The sequence below is a fragment of the Humulus lupulus genome, chromosome 2 (assembly GCF_963169125.1).
Source record: "Humulus lupulus chromosome 2, drHumLupu1.1, whole genome shotgun sequence".
NCBI classification, from domain to species: domain Eukaryota; kingdom Viridiplantae; phylum Streptophyta; class Magnoliopsida; order Rosales; family Cannabaceae; genus Humulus; species Humulus lupulus.
Genome location: NC_084794.1, coordinates 293,999,792 through 294,017,284, shown reverse-complemented (window position 1 = coordinate 294,017,284; position 17,493 = coordinate 293,999,792). Strand labels below are relative to the sequence as shown.

At 33.2% G+C, this 17,493-nt stretch overlaps 2 protein-coding genes across 2 annotated transcripts; one reads left to right on the top strand and one right to left on the bottom strand.

Annotated features, from left to right (window-relative positions):
* The first annotated feature begins 4,516 nt into the window (after positions 1-4,516).
* LOC133819866 (3'-5' exonuclease) lies at positions 4,517-8,167 on the top strand. The gene is made up of 6 exons (XM_062253240.1): positions 4,517-4,839; positions 5,008-5,193; positions 5,824-5,954; positions 6,083-6,244; positions 7,100-7,210; positions 7,843-8,167. The coding sequence occupies exons 1-6, from the start codon at positions 4,617-4,619 to the stop codon at positions 7,921-7,923; spliced, it is 894 nt and encodes a 297-aa protein (XP_062109224.1). The 5' UTR covers positions 4,517-4,616; the 3' UTR covers positions 7,924-8,167.
* A 1,715-nt stretch (positions 8,168-9,882) lies between these two features.
* LOC133819865 (probable methionine--tRNA ligase) lies at positions 9,883-16,290 on the bottom strand. The gene is made up of 17 exons (XM_062253239.1): positions 15,993-16,290; positions 15,747-15,891; positions 15,447-15,600; positions 15,126-15,281; positions 14,611-14,841; positions 14,361-14,504; positions 13,970-14,060; positions 13,677-13,783; positions 13,459-13,573; positions 12,703-12,821; positions 12,540-12,605; positions 12,258-12,386; positions 12,018-12,158; positions 11,662-11,782; positions 11,354-11,565; positions 11,136-11,237; positions 9,883-10,384 (listed from the first exon to the last, which is right to left on the bottom strand). Exons 1-17 carry the CDS (start codon positions 16,132-16,134, stop codon positions 10,154-10,156), a joined length of 2,406 nt encoding a protein of 801 aa, XP_062109223.1. The 5' UTR covers positions 16,135-16,290; the 3' UTR covers positions 9,883-10,153.
* Positions 16,291-17,493: the final 1,203 nt, after the last annotated feature.

The following is a 17,493-nucleotide window of genomic DNA, read 5'->3' as shown; positions in this document are numbered from 1 at the left end:
AGGCATAGCAATCCTAAGGAGAATTAAAAGCTTATTAGCCGGAGGATTTAGTTGGAAACAACTCAATCGGAGGTAATTCAAGTTTAAGTTTTAAGTTTTTAAAAGTTTTTAAGCTTGAATTGAGCTTTGTGAATCGTTGAGTTTTTAGGTTGTTTGAACCTCGGGTTTTGGTGGTCTTGGACCATTGGGGAGTTTGGGAACTTTGATTTAATGATTTGGGAATGTTTAGACATGTTTTTGGGAGGTTTTAAAAGGTTAAAACGAAGGAAAAATGGCTGCCCCGAAGTTGGGCCGTGGCCCTTGATGGAGGGCGCCGCGGCCCTTGCCTCAGAGAACCCTGGGGGCCGCGGCCCAAGGTGCTAGGGCCGCAGCCCTTGCCCTGTTTTCACCCCGTTTGCTCGTTTTGACCCCGGAAACATGGTTTTGGGCCTCGGGATCATTCCTACTACCCGGATTAGTGAGGATTGATGTCTTGGAGGCTAAGTGTTAGTTCAAGGGTTGGTTTTAGAACTTGAACTCATTGGATCACCATTTGTGGTTGTGACTAGGTTTACACTAGAGGCTTGGATCAGGATCGTGCTTGTGGCTCATTTGTTGGTAACATGTGCTTGGACCAAAGGTAAGAAAACTGCACCCCATATGTGACAAGCATGGTTATGATTGATGCATGTTGAATGTTTAAATGTAAACATTGATAGCATAACGAATGCTTGGCAATCTTGCCCATTTGCATATGATTATTGTCAAGGCATGCTGGATGATTAAATGTGATGCATGTGATGCACAAGAAACATGTGATTAGGGCATGCCATGAATGATGAATATGAGATTGGTCAGAGCTTGAGTCTCTGAGTTTGTGCATGATCATAATTATGCTAGCAACTGTTTAGTAAGCATGTTGAATGCCCTGTCCTTGGATAATTGGCATATGTTACACATTGATAGCATTGCTTACTTGTGCATGGTACTGACTAATTAGTCAGAATTGGCAAAGGTGTTAGTATCAACTGTGAAGCTGTGACTCATTAGTCAGGTTCGGCAGTGGTACTGGGCACTAGTCACGTTGTACTAACTCATTAGTCAGAATGGTCTTAGTGTGTATCACGCAAGCCATCAAAGATGAGGTCTATTTGACTATCAGCATTGAATGACTCAAAGAGCATTAATGCCAGACCGACCCCGATGGTCGATGAATGAAATAAGCGCTTGGAGGCTAGTGGCTTACTCAACAGTCACCCTTCCATTTGAATTAGTGACATGCTTGTCAGTCACTCAGTATGGTTTACCAGAACCTGTTGAAGGCAAGAGGCTTACCCAACAGCCACCCTTCCATTTGAATTAGTGACTTGCATGGCAGTCACTCAGTATGGTTACCAGAACCTATTGAAGACTAGAGGCTTACCCAACAACCACCCTTCCATTTGAATTAGTGACTCGCTTGTCGGTCACTCAGCGTGGTTTATCGGAACCTCAAGTGTTGCGACACTCATTTGATGAATATTATAAGCGCTTGAAGGCTAGTGGCTTACCTAGCAGCCACTCTTCCATTTGGTTAGTGACTTGTTTGGCAGTCACTCATCTGATTAGGATTGACTTGATAGTCCTCCAATCAGAAGGCCAGGATTTCTTATCCTGGATACCCCAGCATCTGTTTGAATACATTTGCATGCTGAATAGAGCTATGAATGCTAGGCATGCCAGACATGATTTGAAATCATGATATGACCATTTATGAGCATATGAGTTTTCTTGCTGGGCTTCGGCTCACGGGTGCTTTGTGGTGCAGGTAAAGACAAAAAGGAAGCTGGACCATCCTTGAGTTGGAGAGCTTAGGTGATGACGTGTACATATGCAGCTGCTCGACCAATACTTGGGCGAGGTTTGAAAGTGGAACTAGGGCTGAACCCTGTTTTGCCGCCTAGATCGGCTTGATGTAAATAACCTTTTGTAATAAACTCTGAAATTATATTTTTGGGATCCCAATGTATACAGTAAACGTTCTAGTGAAACGTTACATCTTAACCAAAGTTTTTAACCCATAAACTGCTAATCTTACTTAGTTACACGTTTATGGCTAAACGACTCGATTAGCGAGTTTAGCACTGTTTGCAATGTGCACTGTAGCGGTCCCTGGAGTTGGGGCGTTACATTAATTATATTATATTTTTATATTTTAACATAAATTGGTCTCTCCTCAGTCCAACCTTAAAGGGATTATGCGTCATCATCTCGTCGAAAATTAAACAAGGTGAGGATGGAGAGTAGGGACGGGGACGAGGTAGGCATTCCACGTTGTGTTTCCAATTTCTACTAGTAGAGAAGTTAGTGAGAGTGCTTGATATAAAAAAATGCAATCTATTCTAATATAAATTAATTTTTAATGTACTATTTTGCTTATTATTAATTTATATTTATATTTATTTTAGTTCTTACTAAGATATAAAATAATGGGTCAATACCATTTTGGGTACTCGTATTTTCACTTAATTTCACGATGGACCTTTTGTTTTAAAAAAATATATTTTTGGATCCTATATTTTGTAAATGGTTAAAAATCATCCCTAAATTCGTATTCAGTCAAAATATTTTTAAATATAAGCTTGATGTCTATTATAGATCTATACATTTATCAAGTAAAGACCCTATAAATAAAGCTAAAGGGCAAAAATGTTTTGACCAAATTTGGATTTGAGGAATCATTTTACAAAATACATGATCCAAAAATATAAAAATATCATGAAATATTGAAACTAAAATGGTATAAACCTAAAATAAATGAGAAATTTCAATTTGCATGCTTGATAAAGACTACTATTTAAAAAAAATGCTAGACATATTAAATATTTCAAAATAATGCTACTTTTTGGTATTTTACCCAAAATATCATTACCATTTCCTCCCTCACTTTTCACTTCTTATTTATCTCTTTTCTCTTCTCTCTTCCCTCTCTCTCTCTCTCTTAGTTCACTATCTCTCACCTCACGACACCACCAATACAACCACCACATTAAATATTGTATTTCGAATAGATCTGGGCATGCTTTTTGGGTTTTTTTTGCAATTTTTTTTTCAGATCTGAAACTTTGAAATCTGCAGAAAATCGACATTGTTCGATGGTGCTCAATGGAGCCTTCAAAATCATGATTTTTCATGAAATAATGACTTTACTCGATGGTGCTTGATGCAATTATTGTAAAAGACATAATTTTTCACTTGGGCATCATTTTGGGGTGATTTTTTTTTTCAATATCTACACGTTTGACATGCTCATATGCACATTTGTGAAGTGTAACACTTGTAAAAAATACAAAAGTGCAAACATACCTCATGTTTAAGAAATTTTTTGGTATGTTTTCAAATTTTAAACTCCCCAACTGTGCATATAAGCATGTCAAACTTGTAGATCTTGAAAAAATACAAAAAAAAAAAATCACCCCAAACAACGCCTGAGTGAAAAAGTATGTCTCTTGCAAGAATCACATCGAGCATCATCAAGCATCATCGAACACCATCGAGCCACAATCGAACAACTATCAAGCAAAGTCGTTTTTACATAAAAATCATGATTTTGAAGGCCCCAGCGAATGGTTGCTCGATAGTGCTTGATGCCAGCTCGATGGGGCCTTCAAAATCAAGATTATTCATGAAGAAACGACTTTGCTTGATGGTGGCTCGATGGTGCTCGATACAATTCTATCAAGAGACATAATTTTTCACTCGAGTGTTCATTTGGGGTGATTTTTTTTATTTATTTTGGGTATTTTTTCAAGATCCACATGTTTGACATGCTCATATGCACACTTGAGAAGTTTAAAACTTGAAAACATACTAAAAGGTGTCTTAAACATGAGGTATGTTTGCATTTTTGTATTTTTTTCAAGTGTTACACTTCAAAAATGTGCATATTATAATGAAAAACGTGTAGATCTTGAAAAATACCCAAAATTAAAAATAAAAAAAAACTACCTCAAACGGACACCCGAGTGAAAAATTATGTCTATTACAAGAATTGCATCGAGCACCATCGAGCAAAATCGTTTTTTCATGAAAAATCATAATTTTGAAGGCCCCAACCAGCTGGCATCGAGCAATGTCGATTTTCTGCAAATTTCAGAGTTTTAGATTTAAAAAAAAATCACAAAAAAAAACCTAAAAATTATGTCCAGATCTGTTCGAAATGCAGTATTTAGTGTCTTAAGTGAAAGAAACATCATTATATTTTAGAAACAATTAATTACCCATAAATTTCTACTAAAAGAATCATCAAAATGTATGTTTCTTTGTGTATATTGTGCTTATTTCTACAAGGTGGCTGGAGTTATGGATGTTTTTCTGGTGTTGGTGGTGGTGTCGCTGCTGTGGTTGGTGGTGTCATAAGGCGAGAGAGAATGAACGAAGAGAGAAGAGAGAGAACAGAAAATTGAGAGGAAAATGACAATGTTATTTTAGGTAGAATTTCAAAGGATGGCTTTATTTTAAAATATTTATTATGCATTATAGAATTTGAAATTTCCCAAATAAATTTGTAATCATAAATGCATGCATTACCTTTACCTTCACCTTGTGGTTTCCCCGCCAAGGCCAAACTCATAATTCCCTCTCCAAAATGAGCTACAATGGAGTGTTCTAATTCCCGAGAAGAACCCAACAATGGCAGTCCATCGGACTGGGACGACGACCAACCCTTTACCTTAGAAGACCTCGAAGCCATCGACGCTGCTTTCCAATCCGCCTCCAAAAGGCCTCGAGTAGGCACTCAGCAGGGCCAGCACCATCGCCGATTGCCCAACTCCATTCTCGCTCTCCAGCTTCCTGGCTCCTCTCTCTCGCCTTGTCAAGGTTTCTCCTCTTGACCCTTTTCCTTTTTTCTTTCGTATCTTGCTGCATTTACTGTTTGGATGCCGAGAAAAGAAAGAATTTGGGGTTAATTTGTTGTGTCACTTGATTCGAGTTGTTTTAGAACAAAATAAAACCTCATAATCAGTTGATTTATTTCCTTTGAACCAGCAAAGGCAAAGATGAGATTCAGATACCCTGTGATGAAGTTTTTGGGTCCAATCAAATATAGCAGGACTGAAGTTGATGTGGAGAGAGCTTCAATGGAGGTTCTAAAAATTGTTGAAGCAAAGAAAAAAGAAGTGGGTCAGGTTGCAATTGGGTTTGACATTGAGTGGAGAGCCTCATTTAGAAAAGGTTGGTTTGGCTCTTCTCTTCATTGATTTATTTTCTTAGCAATGCAGCCTTTTGTAAAAGCAATAATCTGCCATAACATAATGCCTAATGATTCATCATCACCAACTGATTTCGAACTCTGTATGCATTAGCAATAAGCTATTTCACTTATTTTTCTTTTCATTTATTATTCATGAGCTCTCTGTTTCTTCTCAGTTTCCAGGCTTGGGAAAGGATATATATATATATTTTGTTATTTACTTTCTTTTTCTCTCTGAATCTATGGGAGATGGGAAACTCTAGCCTATTACTAGGTAGACTTGTACAAGGATTCAAATGACAAACCACATTGGAGAGAGTCTGATCACTTGGAGAAAATGATTAGATTTAAGCATATAAAATCTGCATGCTCACTGTTCTTTCCATTTGAGTTAGTTATGATTGCGCAATTAACTTGGTTAAGCTTTTAGCTAAAGAGATATGGTTAATGGGGTTTTTTAATTTCAGTTAAAAGTACTGCTGCTTTAAGAACTCAATATAATCCTTGATCTCATTTTTCCCTATGAATTTATGAGGGTTTTCCCTTTGCTAAAAGATGCATCAGTCAAACTTAATTGGTAGATTTTGATGTAAGGAAACTAAAAAGTGCAGGTGTTCCACCTGGGAGGGCTGCGGTTATGCAGATATGTTTGGACAATAGTCTTTGTTATGTGATGCACATCTTCCATTCTGGAATACCTAAAAGTCTGCGGTTACTTCTTGAGAATTCCATGTTTTCAAAGGTATGTAACTAAAGCTACAAGAGCTGCAGCATTGGATCTTAAGTAATGCAGATATATGAAATTTTAGTTTTGGAAGAAAAGCAATTATGATTTATAGAATTGTGATAACCCTCTTTATCCATGCCCAGGTTGGAGTTGGCATTGGCAATGATTCTGTTAAGATTTCAAAGGACTATGATGTATCTATCCAAGCAGTGGAAGAACTTTCCTATCTAGCTAAACAGAAGATCGGCGGAGATTCACAAAAGTGGAGTCTTGCCTCTTTAACTGAGAATCTCATCTCCAAACAGGTGTTTATTTTGCTGTTCCCTGACTCTAATTTTGTTGTCATCATGTACACACTCCCACAATTATTTATATTTTTACTTTCTGGAAACTTTGATTGTTCCAGTGAACAATATTTAATAGCTTGAACCACGCCAATCATAACAAACCAGTTTCTGCACATTTAATACATTTTATCTCAAAAGTCTTTGACATTAGTCATAACTTAGTTGCTTTGGAACAAGTGTTTATGCATTTTTAGACCTTGTATTTTGCATAATTAACTGTTTGGATCCCGTGTTTTGACAAACTACTTTTTGGACCCTGTGCTTTCTAAAATAGTTCAAATAGATCCCTAAATCCGATTTTGATCAAAGTTTTTTTAACTAAAATCACAAATAATTCATCAAACTAACAACTCAAAATAAAAATACAGTCATTCTGTCTAATAACATTGATGTTATATTCAATTTCTTATTCATCAAAATCAGGTTTAGTGGTCTATTTGAACAATTTTACAAAACACAGTCCAAAAAATAATTTATCAAAACACAGGGTCTAAAAATGTATAAACCCTTAGAACAATTTCTAGCCGCAATTGGGTTCTATATCTATGCTCTTGAAGTCTTGCAAATAGATGTGTAGAGGGTAGCTTAAATATAATGTACCATTAATCTTTACTTTTCATTTTCAACATGGTTTTAAATATACATTATGATTTTTTTTGCTCAAGTATTACTCTAAGCTTGAATGTTAAGTAATGGACTTTCTCTCTTTCTTCTTTTCCAATCAAAAGAATAACATAACTTAAATCCCATTTGAGTTACTCTTGTAGGAAAGAATCTCTATGAGCTTTTAATGAGGTTCTTGCATTATTGCAGCTCCTTAAGCCCAGGAAAATTCAGCTTGGAAATTGGGAGACTGATGTTTTATCAAAGGACCAGTTGCAGTATGCTGCCACTGATGCTTTTGCCTCATGGTATTTATATGAGGTAATCAACACCTTCAAATTCTTTAAATAAAGTGTCCCTTGGCAATTTTTTGAAGTTATTTTGTATTTTAGTCTAGTTTTGATCATTTTTTGCAAAATGGTCTCTGACACTCCAGAATATATTTTGCAAAAAAATAAGTTTATGTCTTTTTAGACTCTGTGTTTTGGCTATTACCTGTTTGGACCTGTGTTTTAAAAAATTATTTTTTGAACCCTGTGTTTTCTTAAATAGTTCAAATAGATCCCTAAATCTGATTTTGATCAAAGTTTTTTGAACTAAAATCACAAATAATTCAGAATAATAATACAGTCATTCTGCTTAAGAACTGTGTTGTTATATTCAATTTCTTGTTCATGAAAATCAGGTTCAGGGGCCTATCTGAACCATTTTATAAAATACAAGGTCCAAAAAATAATTTGTCAAAACACAGGGTTCAAACAGGTAATGAGTCAAAACACAGTGTCTAAAAAAGTATAAACCCAAAAAAATTATCAAAACTAGGTCATAGTACGAAATGACTTTAAAAAATAAGTAACTTTCACCAATTACTCTTAAAATAAATTATTATTTCACTTAAATAAGAATGCTGTCACTAAAAATATCATTGAATACATTGTTTTATGGCTAAACAGGTTTTAAGAACTCTCCCTGATATTGAAAAGGTCCCAATCGACGACCAAAGTGGTGAACTAAAAGATGTGTCACCACAGTGATCTTGGCCCTCAAATCCATGTGTTCAGTATTATTACCAAAGGTCTGCATTCTTGTTAGATTGGCTGCCATTGTTTTATATAATTTTTCTTTCTTTTTCATTTCTGAATTAGTAAAAAGTCAATGATTTTGATTGACTAGGAAAACAACCTTGTTGTAATCTTATGAGATTCTTTGCTTTAGGACTGTAATTTTAAGGAATAAAAATATTCTCTCTCCAAATTACATGTTTGCTCTGTTCCACCACCCATATTTTGACAAATCAGCTCTCTATATAATTTACTCTCATTTATTTATTTAAATAAACATTTTCATACAACATTAATAATATGATTTATCAAAATTTTCAAGTGGCGGGACAGATTATATACTTATAATTTTGAGATGGATGGTCTTTATTCAATTTGAAGAGGGATCATAATACTAAAAAAACAGTCCCTTCTATTGTTTCAATTATTTTTGTTTTTTTAACTCTTAGTAAATATTGCCTTATCCAAATCTTATAATAAAATTGTTTTCTAAGCTGTTTAGTTGTAAGAAAACTTTAATATTAATATTTTTTTTTGCTGCTTTTAAAAAGAATAATAAAAAAAACACTGGCTTTAACTAATAAATAAAAACTATGTGCTGAAATGAAAAACTGCCATGTTAAAAAAAATATTATCCTATGTTTTGATAATCATTTTTTGGGATTATATATTTTTGGACTATGTATTTTGTCTCATTACTTGTTTGGACCCTGTATTTTGACAAATTATTTTTTGGACCTTATGTTTTGTAAAATGGTTAAAATAGAACCTTAAACCCGATTTTGGTCAATGTTTTCTCAACTAAAATCACAAATAATTTATTAAACTAACAATTCAGAACAAAAATAAAATCATTCGGCTTAAAAACTGTATTGTTATATTCAAATTTTTTTTTTCATCAAAATTGAATTTAGGGTTCTATTTTAACTATTTTACAAAATATAAGGTCCAAAAAATAATTTATCAAAACACAAAGTCCAAATAAGTAATGGGGCAAAACACAAGGTCTAAAAAGATATAATTTTTTTTTTATATTGTGTTTTGTAAAATCATTCAAATAAATTACTAAATTCGATTTCGATAAAAAATATTTGAACTAAAATTACAAATAATCATCAAACTAACAATTCAGAATAAAAACTCAAATCGTTTTATCTAACATCTGTATTGTTATATTTAATTTTTTATTCATCAAAATTGAATTTAGTAGTCTATTTGAATCATTTTACAAAGTACATAGTTAAAAAAATTAATTTATTAAAACACAAGATAAACAAGTAAAGTAACAAAAATACTAATGAAGTGTTTGTTTTGAATATTGAGTTGTCTTGAAAGTTGTAAAAAGACTTGGGATAAAGGTAATATTAAACTTTTATGTACAAAATAATTCACTTTATCCTTAAAATTTAAAATACATGTGTAGTTCACACATTATTAACTTTACCATATTAAAATTTGAACCAAACAAATAATTTAAATTCAGGTTTATCCATTTTTAACTCTGTATTTTTTCCCATTACTTGTTTAGACCGTGTGTTTTGACAAATTACTTTTTGGACCATTTGTTTTGTAAAATGGTTAAAATAGAACTATAAACCTGATTTTGGTCATTGTTTTATCAACTAAAATCACAAATAATTTACCAAACTAACAATTCAGAACAAAAATAAAATCATTCTGCTTAAAAACTATGTTGTTATATTCAATTTTTTCTTTATCAAAATTGAGTTTAAGGTTCTATTTTAACCATTTTACAAAACATAGAGTTCAAAAAGTAATTTGTCAAAACATAAGGTCCAAACAGTTAATGAAAAAAAACACAAAGTCCAAAAAAGTATAATCCCTTTAAATTCTCATTCCCACATTACCATTTAAATTCGCAAGTCAAAAATGGTATAAACAAAAAAATGTGTTGTTTAAACAAATACGATATTCTGTATATCTGTCGTCTGAGACATTTTCATGGCATTGAAGAATAGTAGTTTTAATACAATGACTAGTTTTCTAAGCAACAATCACAATGTTACACCCACTTTTGCAGGCTAAAAACAATGTTTATCGTCATTAAAAACTAGTATCTTACACAAAGAATATCACAACCACAAGTATAAATGTAATACAGTAGCATACAATTAGAGGTAACAATCAAAATCTCAAGTTCACCAGAACCATCCTCGTCCAATCTTTTTCTCACTAGCTCCACTTACTTAATTGATCCTTCGGAAATGGTTGATACTGTGCAGACACCGGCCGATGTGGTCAACGGAATATCCTTGTAGCAAGCAACTAGATCTGTGTTTGTGTGCAAATCCACTTGCAATGTCTCCCACACTTTCTTCTTCGGGTTCAACACGTCATCAGGCTGCCCTTCGAATCCCGGGAATGTAACTCTCTCTCCAGCTTGAGCAGATTTGGGAGGCTCAACCAATTCCACCTGAAATTAAAGCAGACATTGAGAAAATTAATTCAGCAATTACAGCAGTCGAGTTTGTTCGTCAGCTGGTTTGTTTCAATAATGCACACTATCTTATTATGTCTTGAAAAAAATGATAGATGCTGACAAACTTTAATCTGAGTAGAAAAGCAATAAGCAATCTTTTTCGACACACTTTGTAACATGTTGAAACAAAAATAGATGTTTTTGAATATGGTGTTCAAGCCAGCTCGGAAAATCATGGACATGTGTAGTGACAAGCTTAGAAATAATGAAAATTATGAGTCGAAAACAATTACTTTTCATAGCCAACTATACAGATTAATGTGCCGTGCTGAAAGACCCAAAGGACTGAAACAGCTGCTCAGAATTTTTTCATGAAGACCATACCAAATGAAAGATGTATAAAACAATAAAAATTCAACTTTTCAAGAAATTTTAATTTCTCATGGATAAATTAGTTTTTTCAAGTTAAAAGTAATATAGATATGTATGTATTCACATGGAAACGTTAATTCCCCCATTATGAACCCAGTGAAGAATTTAGTTGACATCTCATTCATTATTAGCTATTATTATTATTATGTACTTATTTATTTATATATTTTGATAAGTTTGTTTCTTTTATTACAACGTTTGCTACATAATTTATGTTAATAAAATTTCCCTCCTGAAGTGAGAAACTTCATCCTAAAAATGAATAAAGGAAATCATAAGATCAAGTATCAAGAAAGAATCATGTAATGCTTACCTTGGTGTGGTCACTGTTGTTAGCAGCAAGAACCATTGCTTGTGACTTAATACCCCGCATGTTTGCAGGCTTTAGGTTGCAAAGAACGCAGACCTTCCGATTCTGCCAAATAAATTTTAAGTGAATCAATCAACTATAGATGATAAATGCTTTCTAGAATTGAAAAGTTAAATTAATTTATAAATTATATCATTATCGATGAAAGACCACTAAAATACCTGCATTTCCTCTAGAGGTATAAACTTGACAAGTCCGCTAACAACAGTTCTCGGCTGTCCTTCACCAACATCAATCTCTTCTACGTATAGAGAATCGGCATCCGGGTGCTTTTGAGCTTTAGTAATCACACCAACACGAATATCAAGTCTAGAAATAGTAATTTCTGCTTCAGTTGCAGGTTTCGCTGACTTTTGTTTCTTTCCAGCATTCTCTGTTACAAAGAAACTATTAATAACTCATTCATCACTCTACTAAGTACATGAGTTACTATACAGTTGATGAAATGACATTTAAAATTAACTGTAACCTGTAAGTTTGGTCTTCTTCAATTGCTGGGCTACCTTCGCCGCCTCAGCTTCTGCCCTCTCAACTCTATCTGCTTGACTTCCTGCAAACCTCTGCCTGAAAGATTCTACTTCTTCATCTTTCTGTCAACAATAGGTTTCATCACATGAGGAGATCGAGTGAAAAATATAATTAAAATACATTTTCAGGTGATATTCTTAAACGTCTTCGTGAACCCTATTCAGTAGCTTAATTTTTGAGTAGCCAACCTAAAGTCCTTGTAAGTATTGACTTTCAATTACTACATCAATTCTTTAGATCAAATTAAAACTTAGTTTGACTAAGTTTACTGGGGAGTAACAGAGGTGCTTAACATACCAATTCCTTAAACAACGGCTCTGGTTTTCCAATTTTGTGACCAGAAGGTACAATATCCCAAGGTTTTCTTGCCCTATCAATATCTCCTTTTTCATCAGAAAGTGAAAGTTGTTCGGGTTCCAAATTCAGCTGCTTGAATACCTTCGTACCATCAAAAAGAAAAGAGAAATAGTCAGCACATGCTGCATAACATAGCAAATTTGGAACTTAATAAGAACAGGCTGCATGGAAATGTATTACCTCCCGAGAGAAAGACGGCATAAAAGGTTCTAAGAGACATGCAAGAATATGTACTAGCCCCACTGAAGTTTTCATAACAATAGAGCAGCGAGGTTGATCCTCCTTGTATAGCTTCCAGAATTGGCTTTCCTGCAATAAAAAATTTGATTAAAGGAACATCTTAATGCAACGAGTAATATATTAAATTCAGGGCATTGCCAATTTCAGGCAAGTGACATATATTGAATGTATACAGAAAATACACAGGTGTCGACCAAATTATAACAAATCTCCCATGCTTACTTGCAGATATGCATTTCCCTCGCTAGAAATACTCATTGCAGTCTTTAGACCTTGCTTTAGTTTGACCTGTGCATATGAAAACAGGATTTATGCCAATGCAAGAGATAGGAAAAGAAAAAAAGCTTGGAGTTACATATAAAGTACTACTTGGTACGTCAATTACCTTCTCCATTGCTTCAACATATTGTTCCACATATTTACCAACTTTATCAGCTAATTTCTCAGTCAAGGGATCAGATACATCATGTGGAATATCGGGTAAAATGGAGTCATATCCTTGACCTGCACAAGGGAATTATCAAGTTCTATTTGGCCCAAAACAAAATGCTCAAAAGAGAACATAAAAGAAAAGACAGCAAAAATTGATATTGTTATGAGCTCCGTGGATTTAGTTTTACATTATAAAAACAAAAAAGTAATTTTCCATTATATGCAAAACCATTTTCCACAAATTCGAAGGCAATTCAATAAGAATAATAGAAAAATATGCAATTATAATTTGGCCAATATTTTTCAAATTCATTTTGTTGGTGGAATAAAGCAAACTTTTTTTTTTTTTTTTTCAAAATTAGGCTCCCCCGATCGGTTATAACAACAAGAGGATAAAAATATGCTATCTTAAAATGGCTGTTAGTTTTACAAATTTATTTGGCAGAGATTGAACAAGCCCATTTAAATAAGAATATAATATAACTATTAACAACATCAAGAGCAAGTACTGATAAATTATAACGACAAGAAGAAAATCACCATATTGTACAGAAGTAAAGAATAAGAGCTGAAGGTATGAATTTCAGCACTTGGTTTTGATTTTCCCAACCACAACTCAATTTTTGATAAGATAGTTCACATACCAAAGTTTCATCAAAAACAAATTGTAAGAATAACAAATGCCTCTAGAAACCAAATATCAACTGACCTGCAGGTTTAGCAATAAAACTCAAGACCCTATTTATGAAGTTGCCCAAATTATTCAGCAATTCACTATTCAGTTTTGCTTGCAAATCTGCCCATGTAAATAATGTGTCTGAAACCTAGTTTAACAAGCAAATATGAATTATTACGGCATAAAAGGAAAGAGGTGTGAGTTAATCTATCATATAAAGAATCAAATTAAGTGTGCATTAGCAGGATTACCTCAGGCCGATTAGTAAGCAAGTAATATCTCCACACTTCCACAGGAATGTTTGTATCTTTTGCATCATTACCAAAAACTCCTATGCCTTTACTCTTAGAAAACTTCCCTGTAAAATTACAGAATCAGGTAACCTAATTCAAGATGGCCAATAATTTTGCAGTATAAATGAATCAGAAAACACACTTCTGAAGGAATGTTTGAGAAAACACCATGCTTTTAGAAAAGAAAAATATAAAATTCAAACATCCATCCATATACATTGTGATTGCTATAATGCCGGATAGTTACTGACCTGATTCATAATTCAAGTATTCAGTTACACTAATTGTTTTCATCATAGTCCAATCTTCGCCAGTTCCAAGAAGTGTAGAAGGAAACATCACCTGCAATAAGAATGTATTTATTTATTGTTAAAAGAGTTTATATTCAAAAACATGCAAAAAAAAAGCCATACTTTTAAGATGATAGTTGGAATGTAAATATATGACTGGTATAGCTTAAAAAGCCAAATCTCCTTTTGCATTTAATATCCATAGGAGCACACATGTTTCCATATTGAAAGGAAACATTGTATAAATGAACATCTACTTTTACATTGAATACATGGGAAGGATCCAAAAGGAGAAAGAACAGTTAAAAGATAAAATAAAGCACCTACACGAGTTTCAATATTTAACACTTACTGTGTGGAATGGCACGTTATCCTTGCCCATGAACTGATATAATTCAACATTTTCCGGATTCTTCCACCACTTCTCCCAATCAGATGTATAGCATGAAGTAATTGAGACATATCCAATAGGTGCATCAAACCAGACATAAAAGACCTGTCAATGTCATGTTGACAAACTTGATAAATATATTAAACCATTTGAAGTGATATGGAGTAGACCAAGTAGCACAAGTTTAGCACAATTTGGAACAAATTATAACCTTCTCCTTGAAGTTATCATGGGGAACTGGAACTCCCCACTTCAGATCCCTAGTAATGCATCGCTGTTTAAGCCCTTCTTTAAGCCAAGCATTTGTTGCTTGAATGGCGTTTTGGCTCCAAGACCCAGCCACAGACATTTCATTAATATATTCCTCCAGTTTATCTTTCAGCAAAGGGAGTTCAAGAAATAGATGGTTTGTATCACGAATGTGAGGAGTAGTCCCACAAACCTGCTTGTAAGAAAGAAAAATGAGAAACTGAACAACCCTATAACTAATAGAGACCTTTTACCAAAGGACAAAATCTTATATTAATAGTAGTCTTTAAAAAAAAACAATAAATTAAGAACAAAAACAGCATTGGCACACTGGCATGGTGAAGCACTTTTTTTTTCCAATCACCTCACAGTCAATCAAAAATGACAGTTAAAGGAATTTCTAGCCCATTGATGCCTTAAAAGTATACAAACTAAGATAGCCCAAGCAAGTTCACCAAAATGAAATCAATTATATACCTTGCACCTAGGATTTTTCAGTTCTGTAGGATTCAAAAGCTTCCCACACTTTTCACATTGATCTCCTCGAGCAGAATCATAATCACACCCTGGTGTTGGGCAGGTACCCTCCACAAGTCGGTCGGCCAAGAATTTTTTGCAAGTGTCACAATAAGGCTGAAGCATAGCAGAAAATCAAGTCAACATTGCAGCTCTAACAACACAATAGATACCCATTACCACACATACCCGTTAACAAACAAAACAATCACAAAATTACCAGCTGGGATAACTTGATTTAAACATATAAAACATAAGGGTCAATCCACAATTAGTCTTCACCTGCTGTATTGTGTTCTCAGACAACCAATTGTTCTCCAACAATTTTTTGAAGATTGCTTGGCAAACCTCAGTCTGCTGAGGGGTCGATGTTCGTCCAAACTCATCAAAGCTTATATTAAACCACTTATAAACATCTCTATGAATCGCATGATACCTATGAAAATTCCATAAATATATAATAAGAATTTAAATTTACAATCATAACAAGCAGCATTCCTCATAATTCCCAATTCCCACTAAGAACGCACAATGAAAAATTAAATTTTAAGTAGGGGTTTCAAAGTAAGTAGAAAACATTACTTGTCGCAAATCTCTTTGGGGCTACACTTCTCTTCCAGGGCTTTAGTCTCAGTGGCAGTACCGTACTCATCGGTTCCACAGATGTAAATAGCATTATAATCTCTTAAACGGCAGTATCGCGCAAAAACGTCGGCACTCAGCACACCTGCCACCCAAACACATTACCAAAACAAAGAAACAATAGAAAACCTCTATTTAGTCAAGTAGACAAACAGGTGGTGTGCATGAGTAGGAAAAGCATATTACAGCCAATAATATTGCCGAGATGAGGAACGTTGTTGACGTAGGGCAAGGCACTGGTGATGAGAATGTTTCGGCGTCCTGGGATCGGTAGCTTCGCAGCCTTGCGATCGCCGGAGCTCGTTTCGGAGTTTGAGACGTCGCCCATGGCGGTCTCCGTCTTCAGCTCGAGCGTTTCGGATGATGAAGAAGAAGAAGCTATGGATAGAGAAACGGATTCAGGCGGCGGAAGAAATGAAATGGTCCAACGGCGAATATAGTAGGGCAGACTTGCAGGAAATGGCTTTAGCTCGGGTTTAAGGTTGTGTTTGGTAGAAGGAAAATAAATAAAGGGTTTTTAACTATACTTGGTTTAGCAAATTAGCCAAAATTATTTAGAAATTAGACAAAATTGTAAAATATAGGCATTAATGATGGTTGTGTTTGGTAAAAATTTTGTTTTTGAATAATTTAAACATAAAAATAAAAATGAAAATATAATTTTATTTTATTTCTTTATTTTAAAAAATTAAAAATATGTTCAGTAATTATTTTGTTTTTAAAAATAAAAAATATAAATTTTATTTATATTTTTTGTTTAACAATACGATGTGTTAATTTGAAGAAAAGAATAAAAAAAAGAAAGGAAAGGTCGAAAACTCTTTTAAAAAATTTTGAAAGTGGAAAAATTCTTTTTTCAAAATTTAATGAATTTTAATTAAAATTTAAAAAAATAAAAATAGAGTTACCAAACACATTTTATGTTGAGTTGTCAAATTTGTAATTAATTAAATAAAAAACTATTTTTTTAAGTGTTATCAAAGAACATCGATATGTTTGGTAATATGAATTTACAATTTTCATATTACTAGAAAAATTAAAATTGATGATTTGAATGTTTTGTTGTGGACTAGAATCTTATATATGATTCTTAGGAAAATTGTTTTTGTGTTTGCCTGTGTATATGAATTAGTCAATTTTTTTATATTTTTATAAAATTAAAATATAAGAATAAATTTTTAATATAATCATAGCTAACAAATGGCAATGAAAAGAAAAATTACCAAAATTTCTCCTAAATTATAATTTATAAACAATTTTACTCATGAAATAAATTTTAACAAAATTAAAAAATATAGTTATTAAATACTATAATAAAGTATAATTTTAAAAAACATAATAATACCTTTATTTTATTTGTAATAATATTTCATTTGTTATTTCCAACTAAACTAATGATATAAATATTTTACCTATCAATTTCTTTAGATAAAGAAACATTATTTATGATTTTATAGTTTGTGCATATTTTTGTTTTTATATTATAAGTTTTAAAAATAAAACAAGTCATTAACTAAAAAAATGATTGGTTTAAGATTTTTTTTATATAAAAATAATAATAATTTTAGAGTATTTCACATTCTTGTGCATCTAAAAACTAGTGGATTTCACTTGAACCCAAAATCAGAAAAAGTAAATTTCTTAGAGTACAGTTCACAATAACAAACATGAAAAAATATTCAAATTC